Source organism: Thunnus thynnus, chromosome 23, assembly GCF_963924715.1.
Source record: "Thunnus thynnus chromosome 23, fThuThy2.1, whole genome shotgun sequence".
Taxonomy (NCBI): Eukaryota; Metazoa; Chordata; class Actinopteri; order Scombriformes; family Scombridae; genus Thunnus; species Thunnus thynnus.
Window position 1 is genome coordinate 4,568,157 of NC_089539.1, and position 9,999 is coordinate 4,578,155.

The 9,999-nt window shown below is 45.2% G+C and overlaps 1 protein-coding gene across 7 annotated transcripts in view; it reads left to right on the forward strand.

Annotated features, from left to right (window-relative positions):
• Positions 1-9,999, forward strand: part of sbf1 (SET binding factor 1) — a 63,463-nt gene that overhangs the window by 48,916 nt on the left and 4,548 nt on the right. For 6 of the 7 annotated variants that reach the window (XM_067581590.1, XM_067581592.1, XM_067581594.1 and 3 more), the window contains 16 exons: positions 2,532-2,668; positions 2,833-3,040; positions 3,170-3,366; positions 3,798-3,935; positions 4,047-4,142; positions 4,402-4,476; positions 5,023-5,195; positions 5,428-5,604; positions 5,807-5,908; positions 6,063-6,248; positions 6,997-7,123; positions 7,245-7,375; positions 7,569-7,913; positions 8,561-8,766; positions 8,897-8,984; positions 9,186-9,317. In XM_067581590.1, the coding sequence (XP_067437691.1) occupies positions 2,532-2,668; positions 2,833-3,040; positions 3,170-3,366; positions 3,798-3,935; positions 4,047-4,142; positions 4,402-4,476; positions 5,023-5,195; positions 5,428-5,604; positions 5,807-5,908; positions 6,063-6,248; positions 6,997-7,123; positions 7,245-7,375; positions 7,569-7,913; positions 8,561-8,766; positions 8,897-8,984; positions 9,186-9,317 (2,518 nt within the window). The remainder of the gene's footprint in view (positions 1-2,531; positions 2,669-2,832; positions 3,041-3,169; positions 3,367-3,797; positions 3,936-4,046; positions 4,143-4,401; positions 4,477-5,022; positions 5,196-5,427; positions 5,605-5,806; positions 5,909-6,062; positions 6,249-6,996; positions 7,124-7,244; positions 7,376-7,568; positions 7,914-8,560; positions 8,767-8,896; positions 8,985-9,185; positions 9,318-9,999) is intronic. The other variant, XM_067581593.1, reaches the window with a different exon arrangement.

Genomic DNA, 9,999 nt, shown 5'->3' on the forward strand with positions numbered 1-9,999 from the left:
CCTGAAGCGTTTATTTATATTTCTAGCATAAACCTGAGTCTATTTTCTTCACAACAGTCATGTGTATCGAGCTCTGAGCTCTGCCAACACATGGGTGACCTACGCTCAACACTGCACGTGAACGCCTCCAGTGTAGACACACAGACAGAGCGCTCGCTGCTCTGCTGACATGCTGCTCAGGCTACGTTTGCTGTCTAGACACAAGGTTAGGGTACATGAAACAGGCAATTTACTGCTTGTTTTTAATATTATACTCTGATGGAATATTGCCAAGTTGTTTCATGTTGATTTTGAGAGACTTTGCACCCTCACTAACCTGGAAAAAGTTGTAAACAGAAGTGAGTGAAGCATGTCGTTGCTTTTCAACAAGTTTGCTTTGTGAGTTGGAAGACACCTGTACCTTCAAACGCTGGTGCTCAGAGGAATCACAGCTAAATACTACCACCTACTGACATAGAAGAGCACAACATCAAATGTACAACCTGTTTTCTTTTTAAGTCAAACAGAAAAGGACCTATGTGTATATGAACTATTTAACTCAAAAAAATCCTTTTTTTTCCGTTAGCATCACACTCGCCCTGACAAATAAAAATGGCTCCTGTCATTTCTAGAAAGGCAAAATTCTCCCTTTTCACTCCCACTAGTGAACATATGCTGGGGGTGCGTGGGCTTTGTATGTAGGCTGCAGGTTGTATGGTGTAAGTGAATAAGGTGAAGCTCGGGGTCCTGGCACCACCCAAATGAGTAAATATATTATTTGAACAAGTGTTACCATGTTAACTGCAACTGTGGCATAAAATGGTCTTAAAAGGACAATAATATTGCAATTATTTCTGGGACAAACAAAAATAGTTGTGGTGACAGGCCTACCACCACCAACTGTCAATCAGGTATAACACAATATGAACTAAATGGGAGATTACTCCACAGCTACTATTGGTCAAATACTCCACAGGATACCTTATAAAGGCTTGTTATTACATGTCCACCACTGCTCAACAATTTATTTAGTTTAAGATATTTTTGACTCCCTTAAAGAAATAATTTTGGTTCAATAACTTCTTAGACTTTTGTTGTCTCCTTGAAGTTGCCAGGCAACCACCACAGACTCCAGGAAATTGCTGCGCCCGGCCAATAAATAATCCTGCACACAATTCTTTGTAAAACCACAACATGTCATTTTTTACTTTTTATAAGCATGAAACAAAAAAGATAATTAAAGAATGTGCAGAGGTGTTGATAGGTGGATTCTTCTACCTTCAGACAGAGCCAGGCTAACTGTTTCCCCTTGTTTCCAGTCTTGATGCTAAGCTAAGCTCATCAGCTGCAGGCTGTAGCTTCATATTTACCCAAGAAACAGATCAGGATCAGGTGTGCCCTTGACTCTAAAGTAGTGCATGCTATGTGTTTCATGTGCACGCCTCTGTCACGGCACACTGCATCAAGCCTCAAGTGTGAAAACATGCTCTCAGGTCTGCAGAGAGTGAGTGGAAAGCAGCTACAGTATTAATTCCCACTGGCTGCATCTTGACACATGTCCCACTGGGCTTTGGCTGCAAACTGCAAAGCTCATTTTTGTCTCTTTTGAACATTGTTTTGTAGTGTTTCTGTCTTTTTTTTTCCCCTTAATGTCCCACTCTGCCATGACTGCTGGAAGAGAGAGTTTGTCGGAGCAGCAACAGCAACAACACGGAAGAGTTCATGAATGTGTTGTTTGTCATTTATCATTTTTTAAAGCACTTTATTTAACCTCTGCTCTGGTCTAGGTCAAATGTTTATTTAGGTTTTCACACCTCTGATGTCTTTGCTTCGCTGCTTTAAGTCATGCATTTTAGTTTCCTGTCTGTGTCCTTCTTAATTTGTCTCTTCTTTATTTAAAGTCTTAGCAACCAACTCTCAGCCTCCTCCCAACCCCATGACCTCACACACATACACACATACACACACACACACACACTTCTCCCCTCTTTCTTCTCTGGAGAATGAAAGGAGCATGAGAGAGAGAGAGAGAAGCCTTTGAATAATTCATCAGTGGAAAATGTGGCAACCATTTTATCGGCCCTGTTGTTTCCATCTCTGGTCTGTGTGTGTGTGTTTGTGTCTGTCATAGGCTACTTTTGGGGACAAATTTCAGACTCAAGACCAGTTAATTCGGGACACGGGTTGTCCAAGGCATGCCAGTTGATAAAATACTGATTTTTGGGTCAGTGGGCAAGGTTAGGGTAAGTCTCCAGGAAATGAATGTGAGTCAATGTAATGTCCCCAAAGGTGACCTAGGTCAGCGTGTGTGTGTGTGTGTGTGTGTGTGTGTGTGTCCGACATATTAATTCTGGCCCTGTCTCACGCTCCACCAGCAACACACCAGTGAATTCATGACTGTCAAACATGGAGTCAAATCAGCTCATTGTCAGCTGCTTCAAGAACTTAACCCACATTTGTGTGTTAAAAGCCCAAACAGGAAGTGGACGACTTTGAACGGGACGTTCAGCCATGTCTTTAATGTCTAACTTCCTTCTCCTTGTTTCTTTCAGGACACTTTCCAAAAACCTGGTGAAGAGTGCCAAGAAGACCATCGGCCGGCAGTACGTGACCAGGAAGAAATATTCTCCTCCTACCTGGGAGAACCGGAGCAGCTTCCAGTCGGAGCTAGATGAAGATGAAATCTCAGGTACCATGAAGGAAATAAGACGTGTTTAGCGCCCTCACAGTTTGAAATGTCGTCACTGGTTTCATTGATGAGCCCAGTGGGCTTCAAATGAGAGGAGATATTTAAACAGTCGTATTAATTGTGTAGATGAGATTGAGTCACTGAACAGTCGTTGATCTCCACAGTCTCCGAGGAGGTGGACCAGAGCTCCCTCACCCTCTCCTCCACCATACGCTCCTCGGACAGACAAACCATGAGCAACGTAGTGGAGCGAGCCTGTTGCCGCGACTACCAGCGCCTGGGACTGGGCACGCTCAGTAACAGCCTGACTCGCTCCAAGAACGAGCCCTTCAGGATTTCAACTGTTAACCGCATGTACACGGTCTGCAGGAGGTGAGAGACACTCAGAGATGAAGGCTGGGAGGCTGAGATAGTGTGTGGGTAGTATCTATTCAGTGCTTAATACTGTGTGTGTGTGTGTGTGTGTGTGTGTGTGTGTGTGTGTGTGTGTGTGTCCGACAGCTACCCCGGCCTGCTGATCGTCCCACAGAGCATCCCAGACACCACCATCCAGAGAATCTGCCGCTGCTACCGGCAGAACCGCTTCCCCGTGGTTTGCTGGAGGAATTCACGAACCAAGGCTGTCCTGCTGCGCTCCGCAGGCCTACACGCCAAGGGGGTGGTGGGCTTCTTCAAGTCCCCCAACGCCCCCACTTCAGGTAAAACAAAACAGCAAAACCCATGTTACTTTGAACATAGCAGGGAAGATCACTAATATCCTCTTTCTTCACTTTATACACACAGCCATTAGTTTGCTCACCGTTACTTAAATGTTATCTGCCAAGACTTCACTCAGAGCTACACCAGTGGAGGATTGACTGGTAGTAAGGAGCACAGGGGTCAGAGGTCATGTTAAAATGGTACCGTAACCCCGTGCAGTGACAGGAAAATTCATGGAAATGATATAAGCGATGAGAAATTAAGAAGAAAAACCTTTTTTGTCATTCCTGAGTAAAAAAAAATACAGAGGAAGTGAAGAACTGTTGTCATTTTCTGCTGTTATACCACTAAAATGTACCTTTAAAAAAAAAAAAACTTTCCAAGACAAAAAGACATCTGTAATATCTGTGTATGTATTTGTTGTGTGCAGTGCCCTCCCAGGCAGACTCCACCAGTCTGGAGCAGGAGAAATACCTGCAGGCCATCATCAGCTCCATGCCCTCCTACAGCGAGAGCAGCGGCAGGAACACACTCAGCGGCTTCACCTCCACACATATGAGCACCTCCGGTAGGTGGACTAACACACTCACACACACACACACATTGAAAAAAAAACTGACATGTAATGATGTGAAGAGCCTGAGAATCCCTGTCCAGAAGCTGTTGTTTGTGTCCACAGACTCGTCAGATAAGCTGAGGCAGCCAAAGATCGGCGCTCTGATGAAGCAGGTGATGGGCAGCAAGGAGGACGTTCCCGGAACCTTCAGCAGAGGAGGTGAGACACATCTGTGATTGTGCTTCCTGCAGGCAGCTCCCGTAGCTCCTGTTTCATTCCTGCTTTCAAAACAAAATGTGTGAATAGTGATTGAAGTCTTAAATATGTGAGTGAAACTGGGACTGGACCGAGAGGATGTTGAATGAGTTAATGCATCCCTCGTAGCTGATGTTTAGGATCAGCGTATGTGTGTGTGTGAAACCATCCTCCATTGTGTAGCGTTGTTGGTTAACGGGACGTCTCTGTCATTTGACCTCAGCTCTGGGTCAAAGGGCGAAAGTCATCTCCCTCTCTCAGCCCAAAGTGTCTGGCAAGGCCAGGAACCCTACTAGAGGTACAGTAGGCCCCGTCCCTCCCCCTCCCTCCACTCCTGTCTAACCAATCAAATCTCAGTGTGTTTGGCGTCGTCCCCGGTAGTGTGCTGTCTCTGCGGACTAATGGTCTGTTGTTACCGCTTGTGTGTGTGTGTGTGTGTGTGTGTGCTTGTGTGTGCTTGTGTGTGCGTACGTGTGCGTGCATGCTGCTGTCTGACATCTTGTTTGTTGTTTACTGTTTGATTCTTCTCTCTGTGGAATGTCAACAACAGTCAAGAGTTGCATCATCATGTCATGTAGCCGTCATTGAGCTAGACGTAGCAAACAGGTGTGGGTAGCTTTCATCTCTGCCTTGTTCTCCAGCATGGCTATTAGGTTCAGTAGCTGTGGACAAAACACACACACACATACACATATATATTAAAGAAGAATTCCACCTTGTTACAACTCGGGTCATGATCAACTGGAATGATCCTTTAATGACTGATAACAGAAGAGATTTCCTGGAGAAGTCTGATGATTGAGTTTTCATGATTCTATTGAAAATCTGTATGTGTGTGTGGCAGGTAAATGGGGCAGTATCCGGGGCAGCGGGCGTCTAAGTGCCTACAACCCAGACGTGGGGACGCGTCTCGCGGGGAAAGAGTCTCCGCAGCCCAACGGAGGGCCGAGCGAGGCGCTGTTCCTCCGCCAGCAGAAGGCCTACCTCTACATCATCGGAGACAAGGCCCAGCTCAAGGTGACCGATGAACGCCATGTTTACAGCATTACTGACCAGGATATGAGCTCAGGTTATCGAGTGTCCTTATTGGCTGTCAGTCTCTCTGTGGTTAAGGGCTGAACAAACAAAAACAGGAACTGATAACTAAACAAATGTAGGAAAAATAAGAGGAGATGCTGAAGGAAATGAATGAATTTGTGTTCAAGTGGTTGTGTGTGGGCAGTATTGACTCTGACTGTGTTGTGTTCAGGGAGGGAAGCAGGACTCGTTCCAGCAGTGGGAGGTGGTTCCCATCGAGGTGTGTGATGTGCGGCAGGTAAAGAACAGCTTCAAGAAGCTGATGAAGGCCTGCGTACCGAGCAGCACCACCACTGATCCCAACATGAGCTTCCTGCGCTGCCTGGAGGAGTCCGAGTGGATGAGCCTGGTTAGTGCTCACCTGGGCAAACATTATTTTCATTATCGATTAATCTGCAGGTTGTTTACTTGTTTATAAATGTAAAATTGTTGTTTTTTTTAAATCTTCATTGAAATATCCCAGAGACAAAAGTCTTCAAATTGCTTTTTTTAATCCAGCAGTCCAAAATGGTGTTTGTCCTGACTCTGTGTGTGTGTGTGTGTGTGTGCAGCTCCACAGGGTGCTGCAGGTGTCGGTCCTGGTGGTGGAGCTTCTGGAAGCGGGCTCGTCGGTCATGGTCAGCCTGGAGGACGGCTGGGACGTCACCACACAGGTCTGTCTGACAGCCAGAAACATTTATTCCATAATTCAGTTTTAAAGATGATTTAAAGCATCAGCTCACGTGCTGCAGCTGTTCTCCTGTTCAGCTACAAGTCTTCCGTCTCCTGCTGTGACATGTCGTGCGTGACATGCCGTGTTGTCTGCAGGTGGTGTCCTTGGTGCAGCTGTTGTCTGATCCGTACTACCGAACCTTCGATGGTTTCCGGCTGCTTGTGGAGAAGGAGTGGCTGTCGTTTGGACACAGATTCAGCCACCGCGGAGCGCAGACGCTGGCCAGCCAGAGCAGCGGCTTCACCCCCATCTTCCTGCAGTTCCTGGACTGTGTGCACCAGGTGGGTCTGCTGCGCTGCATGTCAGCTTTTTTAAACAGGAAGGCTGTTGTTTGATCCTGAAAGGAGGGTCAGTAGAAGAACACTGACAGGGAGGACACTTTGTGACATGACAACTTTCATCATAAATGTAAAAACCTTGCTTGCTTGTATTGCTGAGATGCTTTTTTTAGCATCTAAGAACCAACTAATGTCAGAATCAGACTGTTAATAACAGTAGATCATTTAAACATGGGCGAATTTTTGAAAAAGAATCACTTTAATGCACCAATACTTGCACAAGGAATCTATACCTGCAAGTTGCTTGCAAAGTGACCAACTGGCACATTTTACCTAAAACAAAATGAAACAGTGTGTGTGTGTGTGTACCAGTGAGTCTGACTTGACTTCCTGTTTTGCTGATCAGTGACGTAGATTGGGCCGATCTTATCACATGCAGGATGTGTGGTTTCATTTAGCTTCAGCGCTTCCAGACTCATGACCCAGCAGTGTGTGACAGTCATAAATACTGTCAGACACATCAGAGCTTTTATTACAGATGACGATGTTCTAGTTGTTTCTTCTCTCTGGTCAGACTATTTCTGAAACTGTGACACTTGTTAACAAACCTCAGGGCAGTGTGAACACCTCCCTTCCTCCCTTCTAACTGTTTTTCACACCAAAGTAAATGTGTTGGTGTGATCACACACTCTCCATCTAAAACCGCAACCCTGGCCTGTGTTGCTCTGTCCTTCTGTCCCTCCACCCTCAGATACACCTCCAGTTCCCCATGGAGTTTGAGTTCAGTCAGTACTACCTGAAGTTCTTGGCCTACCACTACGTGTCCAACCGCTTCCGCACCTTCCTGCTCGACTCAGACTACGAACGCATCGAGCTGGGTGAGAACATTTTTCTACATCTTCAGCCATAGTCATAAACACTTTTCTGTCAGAATGTGTTCAGTGAGCAGATGATGCTAACAGTGTATGTTTGACTGTGTGTGTGTGTGTGTGTGTGCAGGAGTGCTGTATGAGGAGAAAGGCGAGAGGAAAAGCCCTCAGGTGTGCAAGTCTGTGTGGGACTACATTGACAGACTCAACAAGAAAACACCCATCTTCTACAACTACATGTTCTCTCCTGAAGACGAGGAGGTGAGTACACACACACACACACACACACACACCAAACAGGCTGACACCATGTGACAGTTTATCTGTTCTATCAGGACAGCAAACCCAGAAACTTACTGTCTCACAAACATTTAATACACTGCAGTCATTGTATTTAATGGAGGTCAAAGGAGCATCAGTGGCTGGGTTTAAAGCGAGGTATTGTTTGTTCCAGGTGCTGCGGCCGTACACCTTCATCTCCAACCTGAAGGTGTGGGACTTCTACATGGAGGAGACGCTGTCGGAGGGGCCGTCCTACGACTGGGAGCTGAGGGGCCGGCAGGAGCGCGTGACGGAGGAGACGCCAGAGAAACCCGACACCAGCGGCCCCAAGTCGCAGCGGCGCATCGTGTGGCCGTGCTACGACAGCCTGAGCAAGGTGGTGCCCGACGCCATCACCAAGCTGCTGCAGGACCTGCAGAGTCTGGAGGCCGAGCTCGGCCAGACGTCGGAGAAGTGGAAGGACACGTGGGACAAGATGAAGGCCACGCAGCGGACCGAGACCAAACTGGAGAGCAAGGTGTTTACTGCAGTTCAGATTTGAACATTTATTACAACTATGATGATGAATGCTCAGTGTTGTTTATGTGGACTCCCTACAGATGACTTGTTTACACTGAGATCAGCACAGATTGTCAACCTGTTCAAAACAACCAGTCACGTCTCTGTCACCAAGAAACAAATCATTTAGACTGATGAAGAGTGACTGATATAGTTTCAAATGAGATGAGAAGATGAAACAGTGTCTTCCACTGACATCTTGTGGTTGAAAAGTTGAATGCAGTTACTTATTTGAAGGTTCATACTGTTTTAATTTAGTGTTTTAGATACAACTCACACACATTTTAAGTATTACTGACTATTGTTCAAACTTAACTGAAGGTTTTAGATTTCTAAATTTGATTCCTTCCTCTGAGTCAGCAATTCTTTGTTTCAATAGGATGTGTAACAACTTGAGTATTGTTGCATGCTGATGACTAAACTGAGTTTTGAAGAAGAGCTTGAAAAGACAAGATTGATTTGAGCGGTTATGTTTGTTTTTTCTTCTAAAGTAGATTATCACCTGTTTTATTGTAAGTATTCACCATGGCAGGGATTGTTCCACAAGCATCTTTTGGAAACTCTCACTGATGATTCTCCCTCTGCTCGTCTCTTCTTCCTCCACAGCCGTCGTTCTCCAGCTCCCTGCTGATGTCATCCAACCTGAGCCACCAGCGGCGTTCTCAGGGCGTTTACCTGCAGGAGAGCGGCGTGGGATCCTCCATCAACCTGGCTCTGGACTGTGAGGCCAGTGCCACTTCCACGCCTGTTGCCGGTCGGCCGAGTACCAGCACGCTGTACAGCCAGTTCCAGAGCAGCGAGAGCGAGAACAGGTCTGTACCCGACACCACAGAGAGGAGAGCTGATCTCCTCTGTAGTGAGGAGTCAGCAGTTTGTTGTACTATACCTTAAATTCAACCGGTTCGATCACACTGCTTTGTTTTTGTTGTCGTCTCCTATCAGGAGTTTTGAAGGCATCTTATACAAGAAAGGGGCGTTGTTGAAACCATGGAAACCGCGGTGGTTTGTGCTGGATAAGACCAAACATCAGGTGAGAAGGAGGGCTGTAGAAAATGAAACTGAAGCTCAAGCTTAACGTTCAACGACTCCCAACAACCTCAACTCTTGAAAAATTCAATAGAATGATTATTTAATAAAGCAAAAATGTACTTTTAAAAACTATTTCCAGGGTGACAGATTGAAGAATGGTTTGCATTTGTCTCTGTCTCTAAACACGCTTCCATCTCCTCAGCTGAGATACTACGAGAGCAGGCAGGACAAGGAGTGTAAAGGGGTGATCGAGCTGGCCGACGTGGAGTCCGTCATTCCAGGAGCACCTGCCATGGGAGCTCCCAAAAACATAGAAGAGAAAGCCTTCTTTGATGTGAGTGACACATTATCCCAACACGAATACACCAACTGCCAGATTACGACACATAAATGGGAACCAAGCCTAAATGAGATATTTTTATGGTGCAACATATTTATAACAATGTTATTTCAAGTGAAAGCAGCTGAATGGAGTGTATTCATGTTGATACTGGATTTAATTTAGACATAGTGGATCTGCCAGCTGTGGTTGTGTTGCAGCCATCAGTTTGTTAACACTTGTGTAGTGTGAACTGGAGACTGGCATGAATGGCTTTTCCTTCTTGGCTGCTCATAACCAGTATAATATTGCTAATTTGTTGATTTATTGATTATATTGCCAGTAAATTCTTGAGTCTATTTAACACATCAGAAACAGTAAAAATGACCATGATAGATTTTTCCATTGTGGCATCTTCAAATTACTTGTTTTGTCAAACATATTTAATGTTTTTATTGATATGAAACAGAGAAAATCATTAAATCTGACATTTTAAAAGCTGGAAGCAGTGAATGTTGGGTAGTTTGGTTACATGACTTCTACATTTAATAGATTATCAAAATGGTTCATAGTTTTATTTTTTTGATATAATTTGATAAATCAACAAATCATTTAGGCTCCAGTTTTTTTTACTCCTGGTCAAAATGCCACAACTGTAGTTCCTACATGTACCAGCATGCATTGTGTGATCAGAGCA